The following is a 19,848-nucleotide window of genomic DNA, read 5'->3' as shown; positions in this document are numbered from 1 at the left end:
TCTAGAAAGTTACTCAGACAAAAGGTCAGCAAACAAAACAGTGTGCTTAGTAGCACAGTTCATTTACATTCTGGTTCAACTGTCTTTGCTCATTAGAGAGAAGTAACAAATGCATTTCCACTATACTTGCCCTTTGAGTAGCACCATCTGGCTATTTATTATACACGTGATGATGGTGTAAGTGCCTCATTGGCAAATGAACAGAGATTCAACCAAGAATAAACTTCCTTAGTTGCCTTTATTCTATATGGTGAACCTTGAGTTTTTTATGGTAAGTCATAGGATAAGAAAGTTGAAAACCACTGAAGTAGAGATTTGTAAGGTAACTACCAATTGAGATAGAGCAAGGATGTTGGAAACCTCCTTTGAAGTAAAGAAATTTCTATTTTATTAAGTAGCTTAAGCAAGAATTTAATAAAAGTTAAATTATTATATTCAAAGAATAAATATTTATTATTTCTTTTGAGAATTTGATATATATTTTTCTTCCATAGGCCTCATCATGGAAAATGGGACTTGCATCTCCTTGGAAAGTTGCCCATGTAGTTTTCACGGACTAGCTTATTCAGTTGGTTCCAAAATTGAACAAGAATGCACTGAATGGTATGTGATCAATGCACAGCCAATTATTTCTGGGGACCTGGTTGGGTGACAATTTTATACTAGTATAACATATGGTTAAAAGAATATACTTTTTACTGGTTTTCTTCCAAAAATTCCAAGATGTATTTTATTTAAAGTTGGTACAGGGGTGGGGGAACATTTGCACATTCTTTTATAATGCAACTAGCGACCCTGTGCACGAAATCATGCACAGGTAGGTCCCTAGCGTTGGCCAGTGGTTAAGGCTGATCAGGGTCTTCCGGCTGCAGGCTACCACCTTGTGGTCAGCGCATATCACAGTGAGCAATCGAACTCCCTGTCACCTGTTCAAACTCCTGCGGGGACACTTTGCATATTAGGCTTCTATATACATGGATTCTTCTCACTTCCTTTGGCAGTTTCATAAAATCTTTATCTATGTTTTATTTTCTTATTATTTTTGATCACTAAATTACACATACTTTTACTCTTAGAATTGATGTTGAGTACTTTTTAAAAAAAATATGTTTTTTTTTTTTTTTTTATTGATTTCAGAGAGGAAGGGAGAGGGAGAGAGAGATAAATATTAATGACAAGAAAGAATCATTGATTGGTTTCCTCCTGCACATTCCACACTGGGGATGGAGCCTGCAACCTGTGCAGGTACCTTGACCGGGAATTGAACCTTGATCTCAGGTTCATAGGTTAATGCTCAGCCACTGAGGCATGCTAGCCAGGCTCTATTGAGTACTTTAAAAAGTGACTCCATATTGCCAGTTTTGGGCCATGATTAGAGACATTTAGAATTTCTTATTAAATTAGCTAAGTCTATTATAGGCAAGAATTGCTCCCTCCAGTGCAGTCCTAAAAAGAAGCAGAAATCTAAATATCATCAGGTTCCTTTCCATTTGGTATAGGTGTATACAATGGAAATGCAAATGGATAACTCTACTCTTAAATCCCAACTTGAGTTTCTGCCTTTCAGAGACTGCTCCTGTCCTCCCTAACTAATATTGTCTTGGAGATAGAAGGTAGAATTTATCTTATATAAAAATATATGTTTTCTCTCTTTAATGTCTGATGATCTTCAGAACCAATTTTCTTAATTTGTACTACATGAGATAATTTATAAATTTGAACTCTTTATGTGTATTTCTTTAATGATAAAGGCAAATACTTCTCTATGTGTGAGCTCTTTTAGTTTAAGCAAGGAGAGAAGGACCAAAGCAGAGGCTTTCTGTTTGATTAGTATTCACTTTGTATCATCTTTAGTGACTTTTAAGTCTGACACACAATCCTATATAATAAAGAGGTAACATGCAAATTGATCCTCACTCCATCACACCATCATAAGATGGCTGCATCCACAGTGGAGGCAGGGTTCTTGTAATAAGTGCATCCACAGCGGAGGCAGGGTTCCTGTAATGAGCTGTAATGAGCGATCAGCAGAGACCTGAGGATGCACCCCCCCCACCTGGTGGGGCTTGACGGGGTTGGGGCCGGCCAGGTCTGGGTATCACTCAATTTTGAGGTATACGTGCGATTTCAAGGTGCAAGCGGGTGGGTGACTCTGGGTCCTGTGGTGTGCCCAGACTCTGACAGGAGGAAGATTTTCATATACATTTTACTAATTTTCTTTCATCTCTGACACTTCTATTATAGAGAAAGGGCAAATAGGAATATTAAAATATTTCCTCTAATTAATTCCCTTTTAATGTGCATGAATTTCATGCACTGGGCCACTAGTAAATAATAATTTAGATGTTGGCCAGCATAAATTTAGCAGTTAATTGAACTTGTGTGGAGAGGTTTTTCAAGTCAGATTATTCTGAGGCTATAAACATTATATATTCTGGTACATTGATGCAAATAATACAGTTTCTCTATACCAGTAGATTAATGTTTTATCATTTTATTTAGTGTATGTGTTGGTGGCGTTTGGAACTGCACCGAGCATGACTGTCCAGGTAATCTTTTAACTTTTTTTTTTTTTTTTTTTAAATGCCTCAGTTCTTTTTTAAAATTAAGGAGCAAGGTAGCACTGATTTTTGTGATGTCATCTCATATATAGTGAGAGATGGAATCATCTATAAATCCAGGTAGGCAGAGGATAATTGGAAAATTGAATAAATGATAGCTTTGAGCAGGAAATTTTGGTAAAAACTTATTAAAATAGTAAAAATATTGCAGCATGTGGAATAGCTATCATTTAGTAAACTTTAAATTAAATTGAATAACTTAATTTAGTAAGTTTGTCAAACTAATTTTAAACATTTAGCTATTCTTTTTGATGCATGATTATTAACCCTAAGTTGACCTGATTTTTTTGAGAATAAATAATTTCTTTTCCTCCTTCTCTCTCTCTTCTTTCTTTCCTTCCTCCCTCCCTCCCTCCCTCCCTCCCTCCCTCCCTCCCTCCCTCCCTCCCTCCCTCCCTCCCTTCTTTCCTTCCTTCCTTTCTTTCCTTCCTTCCTTTCTTTCTTTCTTTTCTTTTTTTCTGTAGTTCAATGTTCTGTTGTAGGTGATTCTCATTTTACAACTTTTGATGGTCGACATTATTCTTTTATTGGAATGTGCCAATATATCCTTGTGAAAGCAACTGGAAAGGAGAAATTCACACTTACCTTACAGAAAGCTCACTGTGAGCAGGTAAGAATATCTCAAAATGATCAGATAAATATTCATTTTTTAATTCAAATTTTATATCCAGGTTAAAAATAGTAACCTGAGTAGGCATAGTTATTTTCTTCAAAAATAAAACACCATTGATTGCTAAGATGCATCATTCTATGTACTACAAAGAAAGAAAAAAATGTTGATAATCTGTTATACTAATGGTCATCTGGTGTGTTCTGATTTCAGAGATATTAAAATATGAGAACAAATATGTCTTATATTAAATATTATATATTTCACTGCCTTTTCTTTCTTTTAAAAATGATATTTGTATGTATAGTTTTTTTGAGCAGTGGACCTAAGTTTCTGGTTACTTCACAACTACGATTTTAAAGAAATGATTTTTATAGGATTGGCCAAGTTTCATATCATTCTAAATAAATATAACAAATTTCTTTGCGTATGAAATATTTATTTTCTTCAAATAAACACATTAATAATTTGTAAATAAAGACACCTGGATCTTCCCTCTCTCTAACTCAGGTAGTCAAAATTTTGCAGAAATAATTAATTTTCTAGTTTTACTATAATATAAAATGGTCATTTCCAGTGAAAATTTTCAACTACTTTATTTGCTTTTTTCTCCCCATTTGATTTTTTTCCTTTGCAATATGTCAGAGTCTAAATAAGTTTTTTTACATAGAATCATAATTTTCTGTTTTTCTTTATTGATTTTTATGTCTAATAAGCCACTTAAATGAATATAGAGAGGTACTTTATAGCTATGAAAAAACATAATTATTGGAACTAAATTGAAATCATTATTTAATGTTCATATAAAATATATATATATATATGATATATTTAATATATTATACAAAGACATATTTTTATATAGTAATGGGAATACATAAATGGATTATATAGTAATTACTTTATTATATAATTAATATGTAATATTAATATATAATATTACTCAAGCCTTTTATATACTAGAAATTCTTATCTATGTGCATTCTTCTTTTCCTTTCATCTTTTTTCACTCCTAACTTACTCCCAAATTTTTTTTCTATTGTCCCTGTCTCTTTCCATGTCTCTTTATCTCTCCCATCTCTTTAATTGGTTATTCAATTTTTATGCAGAATCTTGGCTTGGTCTGCCTTCAGTCTATAACTCTAATTCTGGATGATGATTTTGATAAACAAGTGACCCTTAGTCGGGGAGGACAAATCCTCACCAGTCCTAACCAAGGCTTCAATCTGAATGGTAAGAAACAATGCTAATAGAGTACTTTCCTTCCAAAACAACAAAACAACCTAAATGGAAACTCCTCCCATTGGCTGCCTGTCCTAAAATTTGAGTGTCTATGTGTTGTCAGATCCTCAATCGGACACAGTAAAGACCACCATGTTTATGGGATCTATTGTTGACCTAGTGTTAAGTGGAGTTTGGAAGAGGAGCTACACAAGCAAACACCCACTTATGTAACTCAAGATAAACTCAAAGATAGGCATAGAGACTGGGAGGAGGGGTCTAAATGAGTGTAACTCTCCCAGTCTTGAGGTGGGGTATGCAGGTGTGGTCAGGAAAATTTCCTGAAGGAGGTGATGCATCATTGAGCATTTAAAACTGAGGATTGCTGGGATGAAAGAGATGGTGAAAGTGTTATGGAAAGAGCTATGGAACTCTGCAGTATGTTTAGGGGGAACTATAGCTAATGTGGCATTGCTGAAGCCTGAAGAGGGCGAATACAGGCTATCCAGAGATGAAAATAGGGAAATAGGAGGGGATGAGACTCCCAGAAATGTCCCAGTTTGTAGAAATTACATGGCCATTCTACTGATTGTCATGCTAAGAATTGAACTTGATATAAAATTGAATATGAGATTATCATTATTTTACCAATTTTAATGAATATAAATGACAATCTTATGTGTTCAACCAAATTAAACAGCCAGTTTTAATGAGGAGACTGATATCATCTTTTTTTTTGTGGGGGCGGGGTGGTGGTAAAATACTAAGACAATGTCAGACATTCCTAAATAACATGGAGAACAGGTAGAATGTTATTGAAGTGGGGCATGCAAAGAATGGAGAACTGATCTAAGGCAGTAACAAAAGAGAAAGAAAAAAGAAGATTGCTTAAAAAAATTATTTAAGAAAAAAATGGTCTGATCTTGGTGATGGATTGGATTGGAGTTGGTTGGAGGAGCGCGAGAAAAGGATGATGTGATCAAAGAATGATTCTCAGATTTCTGGGTTTGGTGAACAGATGATGGCAGAAACCGTGAGAGATACAGGAGCAGCTCGGTCTTGATCACAAATTTCTTATCTTTAAAGGTATTTCATAAAATTTGTTTCTCAAGTGCTGTGCTCCTCCTTTTGCTGACAGGCTCAAGGGAATGGGGAGTTTTGGGGGAAAGTGCTACTTCCTTATTGGATCGTAAGGAGTTTTGGGAAACACACACACACACACACACACACACACACACACACACACACATGTTGAGGAAGAGACATCGATTTCAAATGTCTAAGGACTGTCCAGATGTCTGAAACTGAAACTATACTTCACCTAACAATATATTAAACATATCAGCTTAGTGATCATAAAGAAGGGACAGAAAGGAAATGGGAGAAAAGAAAGCAGGCACAAGGTGGCAAAAATTGGGGCTGGAGCGCAGGGATGGGAACTGGGAACCTTCCTCCCCATGTCCCAGTCTCTCGGAAGGAGAGTCCTGATGTATGCTAGCATTTCAGAACAATTCATATAAATCACAAAACTGACTTATGTATGTTATTTTCCTGCAGGAATTGTTGAAATTCAAACTGTGTCATCCTTATTTATCCTCCTAAAAACCACATTTGGCTTGAAGATTCTGTTTGCTATCGATGGGGAAAGAATTTATATTCAGCTCACCAGTACATGGAAAAGAAGAACACTAGGTCTATGTGGCACTTTTAATGGGAACATAAGGGATGATTTTCTGTAAGTATGATTTCTGTAGAGCTAACATGATTTAGTGACTAGTAGTAATGTAGAGGATATAACTATTTTTATTAAAAATGTTTGACCATAATATAGCTTAGTCACCAATGTTCCTAGAGCTTCAAATGAATCATCTTATTTAAATTTTATAACCATCCACAGATTTGCATCAGTTGGTTTTATAGAGAAGAAAACCAACGGAGGCCAAAAGGTGGCAAATAAATGGCTCAGAGTCACTTAGCTCAAATAGAGTAGAGCTGGGCTTTGAATTTAGATTGAGTGACTCAGAGCTTGTAGGATAACTCACAAGATAACCTGTTATACTCTCCCCTGCCACCTATCAACATTAACGGTATTTAAAAAAACAACTTAATATCATTTTGTACCAACAATAGTAAATTATACTTTAAAAATATTGATATCATTTAGTAGGAATGGCACATCTAAAGCAACACTTGGGCATCTCAGCTCATTGGATTTTGTGATAGTTGGTGCATACTCAGAAGAAAAGCAATAAAACCCACTTGTACTCCTTGTAATGACAAACCACTTCCACCTGCATGTGAAGAGACACTGTGATCTTGTAAATTCATGCGAACGCTCTGAGCATTTGTGCAAAGCATGGTGGGCAGGTGAAGCAGTTTGATAGGCTCTCATCCTCAAGGAGCCGGTTGCAGATTAGGAGGAGAAAACACCCTTTGAGAATATTTAGTTCCAGGTCAGGTGTTAGTCAACAATACATACTTAAAGACAGACAATTTTGAAGAGTTAAGCTGTGTAGTCATGGCTAGAAGCACAGCAGGAGTTTTGAGTAGGTGAGAGTGGGCTGGGTAGGCAGGAATGTTTTTGGAGAAGCTGTTCTCCAAATACTATTTAAAAAAACCCTGCTGTGTATTCCTCCTGCTTAGGGATTTTTCCACCTCCTAATCTTTCTCATGAACTCCTACTTTACCATTCAACCCAACTCAGGCATTATTTGCTTCAAAAAGCGAGTTCACATCACACCAGACAAAATTAATTTTGACTCTGTTACTATGAAAATCTGTCATTTATCAGCCTGGTTTTCACTTAAAACTCTGAGGGTTTTGAGAAGAAGAATCACGTCCTTGATCCTTGTATTCCTAGGAACTAGCATAGACTACTATATGCAATAGATCGTAGAACTGCACAGAGGTAGGACTTGTAATGGAGAACCAAGAGAATTAGAATGGGCAAGGAGAACTGGCTTTTAAAAGTTTAAATTTCAAAAGAAATTTTGTATCTTGTCTCCAGTGTGATTAAATTCTTTTTAGTTTTGTTTGTTTGTTTCAGTTATTTGCAGGTCAGAATATCAATATCTTTATATATATATATAACTTCTGTTTCACAAGTGATATTTTAGTGGCTTGGCTAAGATGTGCAGAAGAGACCGTAAGCCTCTCTCTCTTTCTTGTTTATCAGAATGGGCCAGCAGTCATTGTTTGACAGATGGCAGATCTGTCTCCCTCCTCCTCAGGCACCAGTCTCCTCAATGTATAAACACGGAGGCGCGATAACAGTGCAGAAGAATATTTCAGAGTTAGAGATAACTTTCTAACATTGTTTGGCTTTCCAAGCATAAGCAGTTAAAATTCTTTACTTCACAGAAGTAATTGAGAATCTGCAAACATAGTGGAATGGAAAATATTAATTACTTAACATTTTATTTTGCTTGCCTTGTTATAGTAAGTTATGGTGAGCCAAAGGTTCTTTTCTAAAATAAAATGCAGTAAATAAATGGGTCTACATTTACACTCCTGATTATTTATTGTGTTTCTTGTTTTACGTGAACTAAATGAGATAAGAGAGCCAAGCTCTGAGTCATTTCCTCCTGGGAACACTGACTACACCCATCACCTTGACCTATTTTATTGTCTTTTGTAGGAATGAAAGGGAAGGAAGGGAAAAATGAGAAGAGCTAGTGCACGTCATACAATGTCTTTGAGTTTCAATGTTCTCTTTGAACAAAATGAGATTTTGGATTAGGCGTTTGTTGTAATGTCTTGAAATTTCAGAATGGTTGGATTTTGAGGAATAGGAAAAGGGGAAAGGGTGGGGACAAGGCTGGGCATTGTGGAATGACTTGTGCAGCTTCTTTTCTCTTTGTTCAGTCACTGTGGTGAGAAGCTTCATATGGTTAGTGGTGTCTGATCTTAATAATAACCTAAGCACTTCATTTATTAGGACACTGTAGAGAGCCAAGATAAAGCCCACTACCATTTAGCATGTTTTAGCAATTAACGCAGTTAGGGCTTGTGTTAGTGAAGTTTTAACTTTGTCAAAGCTTCTTACAGGAGACATGGTCCAACCTGACTCACCAAGTAGTTTTGACAGTAGATGGCATAGTGTCCAAGAGGGATTGTCACTTACAGAATATTGGCTGATGAGTTGATAAATCCCGATGGCTGCTGGAGGGAGCATTTTAGTGTTTTGCTATTGAACATTGTTGTGGTTTAAAAACCTGACTTCAGAAAGGTAGCTGTTTCTCTTCCATTTTGATTTGCTGAGGGAACTGAAGAAATTCACAAGTTTGGGTGAAGGGTGCCTTTTATACCATTTTTTTCTCAATTTGCTTTTGGTTTGTTTATGCAACTTCATGACAGAACCTCAGTATTTCAGGTACTTCAGATCTCCTAATGGAAATTGAAATACTGAACCAGAATTATAGACTATTTGTTCTTTTTACAAATATATATTCTATTGATTTCAGAGTGGAAGGGAGAGGGAAAGAGAAATAAAACATCGATGATGTTTCTGCACAATCCCTACTGAGGACTGAGCAAGTGCCCTTACCAGTAATCGAACCATGACCTCCTGATTCATAAGTTGATACTGAGCTGGCAGGACTACACTGTATTTTTTGGGACATTTGTCTCTGCTCTGAAAGGAATTATGTGAGCTGCCTATCTTTTTGTTTTTTCATACACTTTAAGACACACATACATTATTATTTTGGTTGTGTGATGTTTCATTTAATCAGTGCAAACTGGATTTGAATCTTGGCTACTTGGCTATAACATCAGCTGAGTGAACATTAATAGTTATCTGTGCTTTTGCTTTTCTTTCTTTCTGAAGGGGGACAAAAAAACATTTTTACTTTATTTAATTATTTTACTCTTTCCATGAAGCTGATTATTAAGTGAAACTATGTATATCCACAATTTGACATGTTGTAAAGTCTTAATAACAGAAAATTAATACCATGTATATATTTTTTTAAAGAATAGAACATTTTAAGTTCTAAAATTTATTAGTAAATTAAAATAGCATCTTTCCCCCCCAATATTTAAAGACTATGAACAAATGAAAGGAATGGAAGAGACTAAGGTGAATGTTACCTTTGCTTTCTAGTTCTCCATCAGGCATGATAGAAGGCACACCACAACTTCATGCAAACGCTTGGCGAGTTTCCTCTACTTGCTTTGCACCTGTTCATGTTCCTGTGGTGGACCCCTGTAACATTAATCAACAGAACAGTAAGTCTTCTTTCTACTAGTAAACTTAGGGGAATAAATAGTGATTTTAAATTCTGATTCTTTTTATTTGGGTAATATCAATGCTATTCTTTATGTATGTTTGTTTAATACTATGCCTTTACATACTCCGGTTTATGCAATGTGCATTATTTATAAAAAGAGCCCCAGAAAATGACTCTTTTATTTATTACTTTGCATTCATACATTTACTTATTTTAGGCATGTGAGCTAGCATTTTGGTGTGTTCAGAATATTTAAATGCTTAAGGAAAACCTCTGGAAAATCTCTAATACTGCTGTTAGTCTTGGGATGTTTGACTTTAGTTCCATAATGTGACAGCTCATGCAGGTTCTCTTGTTTATCATGAGCTCCTACTCACAGAATATATTATGGCTTCATAAGTAGGAAGCCAGTGATCCAAGGAAGCTTTGTGCCATCAAGCGTGAGACAATTTGAGATGGTCATGCTCCAGGTTTGCAATTTGCAATGACGGTGCAACTCACACGCCAAGAATTTTTGGCTGTATTTTTTTTAACTAAAGCCACAACAAATCATGTGAACGGCTATTTCACTGCTCATTAAAAAGGCACATTATTATTATTTTTATAAAATAATTTTGTGAAAAAAGTGTGCATGCTTAAATAAATTTAAAATGTTTTAATTTGTTTCTTTAATTACTTTGGCTAGTTTATTATTTTGTGTGTAGCTTTAAAAAATATTCGCTATTAATATTGGTTGAGTACCTCTGTAAAATCAGTATGATTTCTGGCTGTTGTAGTGGTTGTTTTGTAGGATTCTGTTGATTGTCATATGGTCCTTGTTATTAACGTATAGTTTTGGTGTACTGGAAAAAAATAACAAAATAATGCTGCTTTTAGTGCTGTCTTTTTACCTCTCTGTTTTCTGAACTTGAAGAAGACTATTAATCTCTTTGGTAATTTTTCCTACCTATAATAATAGGACTAGACTATATATAGTCTTTTGTCTCTATAGATTGAATACTTTCATCTCATTCTCATTTAACAACACTGTCCCCATTTTATGCTTAACTTTCTATTAATAGATCTACTCCTCCTTCAATTAGTTTTATGCAGCTTGTTTCTAACTTTCTCAGTTCCCTCCTTGATATTGCAGCACATTTTTAATTATCTTAATAACATGTAAATGTTGGAGTGTAATTGATAAATTCAGTTTTCCTTAATTACCTCCTTTATTACATTCCATTTTGTTATATACTTTTATCATATCTACCCCTATAGCTCATGTTTCCTCTGATATATATTTTAGATATTATACTCTTCACCTTTGCCATGAATTATTTAAAAAAATAAAATTGAAGATAACATTGGCAAATATGTTCTCCCATGAAGTGGATTTCCTTGTTGTTTTGTTGATGGTTTCTTTTGCTCTGCAGAAGCTTTTAATTTTGATGTAGTCCCATTTGTTTATTTTCTTCTTAGTTTCCATTGTACTAGAAGCTGTATCAGTAAAGATATTGCTACGACAAATGTCTGATATTTTGCTGCCTATGGTTTCTTCTAAGATTTTTATGGTTTCCTGTCTTATGTTTGTCCTTTATTCATTTTGAGATCTGAGCATAACCAATGGGCACAGACAATAGGGGGGTGAGGGCATGTGCTGAGGGGTGGGAGGGACTGGGGAGAGTTCAATGAGGAGTGGAGGGAGGAGACTCATGTAATACTTTAAAGTTTAAACAATAAAGAATTTAAATTTAAAAAAAATTCAAATTGGTCAAGTCAGAAAATTTTCCAAAGAAAGGCAAGTAAATAGATAAAAGTCAATAACTCTAATGTGGATTCTGAAAGATATTTTTTTCACAAGGATATGTTGAGTCACCCTTTTACTTAATGTCAGTAGGAATATTTTTAAATCTACAAATCCTTAGGGAACACAACAAAAGTCTCATTGACGTACTGCTTTGTTTTGGAGCTCCTGGGGCTGGGGAGTATGCATGCCAACAGCATGCTGTTGGAGTCTAAGTCATTTGTTTTTACATAGATAGTCATAACAGTGCAAAAATATAACACTAAGATGATTATTATATGTGTGCTCCCGCCCCCCCCCCAATAATATGTTATTTTAAATACTCAATAAAATAAGTTTAGTACATTTAATTAGTTCAAAAACATTCTGATCTCTGGACAGCTCATCTGCTCTCTTAAAGACAATGACAATTCAAAGATTGATTAATTTTAGCTGTGAGGAATCAATGCAACCTGGGCTCACTACATCAAGGTATCATATACTTAGTTTTTCTTTTCAGAAAGGTGGGATCTAGATTGTTTGGTCAAACTTGGTTACACCCAAAAAGAATTATATTTGATCAATCAGTTATTCTCAAGGGAAAAGTCAACAAATTTTAAGAGCTGATTACACAAACTTCCTCCCCCCTCTCCTGCCACCCAAAAAGCCTGGTAGTTATATCTTATAGCCTTTAGTATATGTTTCAGTCCCTAATTTCTATTCATTATTCATTTATTCACGAATTCATAGATTCACTTATCAGACATGGTGTTTTGTGCCTTGTGCAGACATTATGTGCAATGACTTTATGGGCATCTGCCACATTACCATTCACTTCAGAGACTCTATTGGAATGAGACGATTCCCAAACTTTCCTGGATAATTGTGTATTCCAGAGAGTTGCCATAACATCCACAACATGCAGTGTTTGGATGTCTGGAGATAAACTTCCCACTACTCACCAATTCTTTACAGTAGAATTGGGGTGATTTCCTAAGATGATTCTCAGGCCATGGGGTGATTGAGGCTATCAACCCTTCTGTTACTCATGTTATTGAGGTAAAACAACTTTCCCCCCCTAAAATATTATTGAATATAGTGCTGTCACCAATACTACCAAAAGTAAAAATGAACCTCCCCCCCCCCACCAAAAAAAAATCCCATAAAACCCACAAAGCAGTGTAAGCTGAAAATATTGGCTCTTCTTATGTGCAAAACAGTGCATTTCTAGGAAAGCAAGAATCTTGGCTAGTTCTGCAACGTGATACTTAAGGTTAAGGATCCCAACTGGTAAATGAGGTGCTAATGAGATTCTTTGTCTGCTAGTTGGCTACGCAGCGCACTGTGATGTCATCCACCAGGAGCTCTTTGCTCCTTGCCACTTCTACATCAGCCCTGGGCTGTACTACCAGCTGTGCCGCCACGATGCCTGCAAGTGTGGGAGCGTCTGCCTATGCAATGCTCTCGCCCACTATGCCTACCTCTGTGGCCAGCGGGGCATCACCATTGACTTCAGAGCTCAGGTTTCCTTCTGTGGTGAGTATAATGGCAACAGCACAGATATAATTAGGAAACCCTTTAGAGGTTTTTACACTTAGAATTACTGCTTTCATTTTTAAGTGCAGAGTTAATATGGCTTAGGTTATTTGAAATATTACAATGAACAAACATAAAAATGAAAGAAGTACTTTGTTGCTTAAAATTGAAGCTATGTTAGATAAGATCAATAACTTTTGACTATTTTTTTGTTATAAGCAGAGTATAACTATAGTTTGAAATATGTAACAGAAATGACTGGAAACACTCGAAAAAAGTCATAAAAATGTCATATCTAAATGTCGAAAAGCATTATATGTGTGCTATAGAGACACAGCTGATTTGTAGTTAAATAGGCAAGCTATGCAACAGCTGTGTATTATCTCAAGTTCTGGGGGTCTAGTCCTCATGGTTATGGTGTCTGCTGTTCTCATGCATGATAGATTGCTTCCTTTGCTTCCTTTTCTGTTTGTTCTATAATTTTTTATGAGCTGATCTTTGTTAGGGCTCTGCCTCTCCCCATTAGAATCCTCTGTGACCTGGATTTCAAGAGCATCACTTACTCTACTTCTCCTGTGGGTTCACACAGCCTTTTCCCATAACTCTAAAGGCTTCTGGGCCAGTGTTTATATATATATATATATATATATATATATATATATATATATATATATATATATATATATATAAATAAAACCTGATTTTGAGAGAGAGAAGGCAGGAGAGGTAGAGAGAGAGAAGCACCTATGTGAGAGTGCAACATTGATTGGCTGTCTCCTGCATGCCCTCTACTGGGAATTGAACCCAAAACAGGGGCATGTGCCCTTGGCTGGGAGTCAAAGCCCACCCATGTAGTAAGCCCAGCCAACTGAGACACACCAGCCAGGGCTTATTAGCCAGTTTTGATGTTATTTTTCCTAGCTTGGGCTTTCTAAGAGCAATAACGTAAATATGAAAGAAACGTAAGTTTATATAATAAACCTGTTTAGGATGTATATCTGGGATTTATATTTTTTAGAGGAGACTTTATTTCATCACAGATCCCCAGTATTACAGCTGCTTTCCTAGCATCTTCCTTTATTAAGAGCCAATTTTAAGTTCAGAAGTTGGCAAACCACACCCGTGGTCCTCCTGTGTTTTTGTAAAGAGCTACAAGGCCACGGCTGAGTAGTGTGTGTCACACAGCTGAGGAGACTGTGTGTCCTGCAAAGCTGAAACTATTTACTGTTTGGCCCTTTACAGAAAGTTTGCTGGCCTCTGTTGTAGTGCATCCTTGCAACTGAGGATGGAGTGATTTTGAGGGTCCAAGTGAAAGGTCCCCCAATTCTTGGTCTCATAAAGACTAGTTTTATTTTCTACCAGAGGCCCCATGCAAAGATTCATGCACCACTGGAGTCCCTCAGCCTGGTCTGCACCCTTTCTCAATCCCGGACCCCTAAGGGGATGTCAGATTGCCAGTTTTGGCCTGATCCCTGCAGGGCTCAATCCCCCTCAACTGGGCTCCGTTGCACCAGCCTTGGGAGCATACTGACCACCAGAGGGAAGCTTCTGCATTGAGTGTCTGCCCCCTGGTAGTTAGTGTGCGTCATAGCGACTGGTCTTTCTGTTGTTTGGTTGATTTGCATATTAGGCTTTTATTATACAAGATTCCACATGAGTTCAGACCAATAGATTGATCCTCTTCTCTTCCATTCAAGTTTTTGGATATTGTTTCCCTCTTCATTTCTGGCATACAGGGATGTTATTCACTCCCCACCCCCATTTTTTCTTACAAGATCACTTATATATTTTACATAATTTCAATTATATTTTATACAGGATTTTCTGAGTATTTTTTTTTAGATTATTTTATGTTTCCTATTGTAATCAATTCAGTTTGGTCTAGAGAGAAATTGGAAGGGTTTAGAAAAAGTATGAACATGATTAAGAAAGCAAAAGTTAAGAGCTATGAACACTGATCAATAAAGTCAAGTTTTGTCTTATTTGTAGAGACTAAAAGTTTGCTAAATATATAAAGAAGACATTGTAAACATAGCAATCAGTAGAGTTGAAGTTTAAGGACAGGAAGTTTATTCAGACATAGAAAATACCTTAAATAATTAAAAAACAACAACTATTTTACAAGCTATTAAAGAATATTATGGAACGTCTCACAGATATTTCAGCCCTGGTCTGGTGGCTCATTTGATGGAGTGTTGTCCTGTACACCAAGAGGTTGGGAGTTCAATTCTCAGTGAGGGCACTTACCGAGGTTGAAACTGATTGATGTTTCTTCCATTGATGTTTCTCTCTCTCTCTCTCTTTCTCTCTCTCTCTCTCTCTCTCTCTCTCTCTCTCTCTCCCTCCCTCCCTCCATTCAACCATTCCTCTCTCAATTAATAACATATCCTCAGGTGAAGATAAATCAAATTTCAAAAATAGAAATTTCATTTTTCTCTTCTACTTCAATTGAGGCAAAGATTGTAACTAATAATTAATTTATGTTGTAGGATTCTGTAGTGTTCTGGTTTTATTGATGTCTGATATATTTTTTTTTCATAATTTACATCTGTCATAGACCTGTAGTTCAGCACAAAACACCTCTGTCTCTGTGGAGATCTCTCTCTCAGCTGACGCTGCTCTGTCCTCAGGATTGGTGTGCCAGGAAGGCATGCAGTACCATCACTGCTCCTCCTTCTGCCGCCGCTCCTGTGTTGCTCTCTCTTCCCTGGAGCAGTGCAATGACGACTGTGCTGAAGGCTGCAACTGTCCTGAGGGCAAATACTATGAAGACACCCTTCACTTTTGTGTGCCCATGTAAGTCACAGAAATGGGCATGGCATCCAGTTTTCCATCTCTTTTCCTTTTATAACTGAAATGAGCTTTCATGCTTATCTTTTTTTTTTTTTTTTTTTTTTTTTTAAATCTAACTGACCTAACACCATTTAGTGAAAAAAAAAAAAAAAAGAATTTTCTCCACTATTGAACAGTCACTTTTTCCATGAAACAAGTGTGCATATATGCAAAGATCTGCTTGCCAGTTGTTTCTTTAATATTTCCTAATGTCTTTATTTATTTTTAACCCTGTGCTTGTTCACAAACAGCTGTAGGAAGAGCCAAGAAATCTGATGGCTAACCCTGGGGTATATTTCTCCTTATTTTTATCATATCAAAGTTAATGAGAAGGCGAATGTGTCACGGTCAGGTGGCAAGTTTCAGTAGCAGCACTGCAATGTCTGTCAGCACTCAGAAGTTTCTCCAATCTCGCCTGTGATAAGGACTTCTGTCTTATAGGAGGGTTAAATGGCATGCCTAAGTCCTGGACTCGTCACTGCAGAAAAGAGTGGAATTCTTGTCTGGGTTATGTTTCTTTGAGGTGCATGTAGGGACTTTTTTTTGTGACTAACACAACACAGTTTGTATTGTGACTAAACCAGTACAGACTTATCTTAGAAAACAAAATCTGAAGCTTCTCATTTAAATGGTTTCTCCCATTTGTAGTCTCATTGAATGAAGCCATCTTTAGAGTGTGCCTTCAAATGACCAATACAGTGCATAGGATCTACTTGAATTTTACTGTTTTCTAAAATCTATACCTTATATCCTATTTCATTAATTTAACCTTTTGTTTTTTCTTATAGATTTCACTGTCGGTGTCATTATAGGGGCAGCGTTTATCAACCTGGAGAGCTTATCCCAACACCCTCCGGCTTATGGTAGATTTCAGTGATGGTGATTGTACTTGATAAGTAACACATGCTGATGTAATTTCTTAAAACCCAAACCATAAATTGAAATATGATTTCTATAACTTAAAAATGCAGATAACCCTAACATAATCCTTAAAACCAAATATCTATTCCATTGCAACATGGGATGCCTGAGTCTCTTAGTCATAACTGCAGGAAAAGGTGGCATTGAAGTGCCACGCAGTAGGATGGAAGCCTTCTGATCAGTTTGGGTTTTTATATGGAAGTTAGGAGTGAGGTGGGTGTTCAAACAATGCAAATTACTGAGGGGAAGGGGTTCATTTTTGTTTTATCCAATTACTTAAAAAAAAAAAAAAAGCAATTTTTACATGGACTGAACCAGGCCACATGCTGGAGTCTCCCTAGGAACATTGATGGGAACGCTGGTGAGATAATACTCATCATGAGGATAACACTCCCTGGGGCTGGAACCTGGCTGTTACAAATGCAGACAAATCCATGCAGCCGTTTAAATTGATCTACATCCAACTTTCAACCTTCCTTTTTCAGTTGCACCATAGGTGTCAACAGATGATAACAGACTGTAGGTAATAGTAAAAAGAATGATATCTCATCATTACTACGTACCTTCTGTAGACCTGGCAGCATTATCTATTATTAAAACACTAATCCCTGTGACCCTAAAAGATAAGTACTGCTGCTGTGTCCCAAGTTTACAGGTGATAAAATGAGGCCCAGGCAGGCAAGCAACTTGGGAACGAAGCCAAGATTCAAGCCCAGGCGATGTGGCGCTGTTGTGCTTTTTTTTTTTTTTTTTTTCCTTTTCCTGCTTTGCTCAGTAGCTTATTTAATATTCATGGCAGTATCCTGTTTATGCTCAATTTACCTTTAGTGTTATCTCCATCTTTCTTCCTTCCACCCCTCAATCAAGATACAAAGGCAATCGGTTCTTAGATCTTTCTCCAGTAGGTTGTACTAATAGCCACAATCTCCCACGCCAGAGATCTGGGAGCCATGTTTTGACTGCTCAATATCCCCAGCCAATAAACCGCTAATGACTGGAGTTTACTTTCTGCAAATAGTAGAAATCCCCCTTTTTTCCATTGCCACTGCCTCAACAGCGTCTCTTCTTGGTCTTCTTGCCTCTAGTCTTGCCCCCTTCATTTCGCCAAGGTGGTATATCTCTCCTGAATTTAACATAATTAAATTTATTTTAGTAAATTGGCAAAAAATGAAGGAATCGTTTGTCCTCAGTGAGAAAAGAAAATCCCATTGTAGTGCAGTGACCTCATTTGCCATTCCTCTAAAAAAAAAAAATGTCCCAGAATGAGTATGATATGGAAAAGCTGGCTCTGTGATCTGAGATCTGTCTGTCTCAGTTCCTCTCGGCCATTCACAATGTGAGCGAATCACGCCTCTGAGTGTCATCCTGTTGTTAGATGACTATAAGCATATTTTTCATGTGGCATGGCTCTTATATATTAGTCAGCTTCTTCTTGTGGGCTCAGACATAGAACACATGATCTGGTCTAAAGCTGGCGGAAAAACTGTTGATGGTGGAGTTACTGAGAACTGATTTGTTATTCCCTATCATGATAGCTTTCTAAAGGAGCTTCAGAATTAACTTGGCCTGTATTGGGTTTTTGTCTTAGGCCCTGACTTTAGAACTTAAGTTGCAAGGAAGCTGTAACTTAATTCTGTCATCAGTGCTACTGCCAGAATGATTTTTCTAGAATTCAGACCAACCATACATACCACTTCTCTGGTTAAGGTCAATAGTCTACCTCGGGGACAAAGTCTGAGTGTCTGAATAAGAGCTGGACTTTGCCTCTTTGTCATCTGCATCTCTTGCGACTTTCTGCATTCCACTTTTTTACATAGAACACTGCTCTAACCCGGTGTGGATTTGTACTTCATTCCAACTGAGTATTATGGCCTTTACTTGAGTAAAGATTATAAATTTTGGTCTTTGTATCTTCCATGGTTATCACAGTGACTTATATATGTGTTTGATAAAAATGTTAATTGAAAGAACTCTCTTCAAATTGGCCAATAACTTATTTGTAGAAAAATTTAAATGGGAAAGAATAACATTTGTATATATATTCAATCAATTCTTACCCATTATTGATGTAATTTCTTAATTATTGATGTAAAGCAACCCATGATGTTGCTTGTGAAATACAAAAAAAAGAATAGATTTGGATTTGTAACATTTGTTTACTTTTACTAGCCAATGTTCAAATGGGACTGTGAAATGTGATGAGCCAGCACCGCCCTCTACTGGTAAGATCTAGATAACGTATTTTCCCTGAGGAGAATGCAGCTCTAGTACTGCCCCAACTTTTCTGGCAGAAGTTTTTACCCCATCACACCTGTCCTTGGCCAATTTTCATGAATATAGCCTTGGGAACATCTCTCAACATGGTGCTTCAGTGCTTTCAAACTTTTTTCACACTAGAAATTATAATGTATGTAGGATAGTCTGGCTTGAACATACAAGGTTTAGAGGAAAAGGTCATCAACCCAGGGATTCTGCCTACCCCAGAACTAAACCAGGTGCCCAAAAGGATTTAGGAATATGTGTCTTGATACCTGTTGTAGCCTACTTGTGCCACAAAAGCTGTGAAACTACAGTAGACCAGCATTTCTCAGATACTAATGTGCACACAATTACCTCGGGATCTTGTTAAAGTGCCGATTCTAATTCAGCAGGTCAGGGATGATGCCCGAGATTCTACCTTTCTGGGAAAGGTGGATGACATGCCATTGCCACAGGCTCCTGGGCTACATTATAAATAACAAGGCTCTAGGATTAGTAGCTATCCCTTTAAAAATGGCATACGAAATGATATCTACTCCTATGTCTCATCAGAATGCCACTTTACAATTGTATATCATTCCTGAAGATCCTAGAGAGTTAGGGGATGCTATATTATTTATTTTTACCGTAAAAAAGGCATAAAATTTTTAATCACTGTGGGGAAATTCTAGGCAAATAATAAACAACACCACTTTCACTGATTTTAGTGGACAGAAAGAGTGCAGGCTGTGAGCTATTCCTTCATTATTTATTTCCATGGTCATGTATATCTCTCTCTATATATAAACCTAATATGCAATGTGTCCTCTTGGGAGTTCGACTGACCGGGAGTTCAATTCCTGGCTATGACGTGCA

General features: G+C 36.7%; 1 protein-coding gene across 1 annotated transcript in view; it reads left to right on the top strand.

The window, feature by feature from the left end:
- OTOGL (otogelin like) overlaps positions 1-19,848 on the top strand; it is a gene marked incomplete at its 5' end in the record, with an annotated part of 144,787 nt that overhangs the window by 30,912 nt on the left and 94,027 nt on the right. The window contains 10 exons of the mRNA XM_084876944.1: positions 495-603; positions 2,503-2,549; positions 3,086-3,231; positions 4,341-4,464; positions 6,010-6,187; positions 9,557-9,681; positions 12,772-12,981; positions 15,612-15,777; positions 16,602-16,676; positions 18,904-18,956. Of these exons, the coding sequence (XP_084733070.1) occupies positions 495-603; positions 2,503-2,549; positions 3,086-3,231; positions 4,341-4,464; positions 6,010-6,187; positions 9,557-9,681; positions 12,772-12,981; positions 15,612-15,777; positions 16,602-16,676; positions 18,904-18,956 (1,233 nt within the window). The remainder of the gene's footprint in view (positions 1-494; positions 604-2,502; positions 2,550-3,085; positions 3,232-4,340; positions 4,465-6,009; positions 6,188-9,556; positions 9,682-12,771; positions 12,982-15,611; positions 15,778-16,601; positions 16,677-18,903; positions 18,957-19,848) is intronic.

This window comes from Pipistrellus hanaki (assembly GCF_964339955.1).
Source record: "Pipistrellus hanaki genome assembly, chromosome: 3".
Taxonomy (NCBI): Eukaryota; Metazoa; Chordata; class Mammalia; order Chiroptera; family Vespertilionidae; genus Pipistrellus; species Pipistrellus hanaki.
This window is presented reverse-complemented; position numbering and strand designations above follow the sequence as displayed.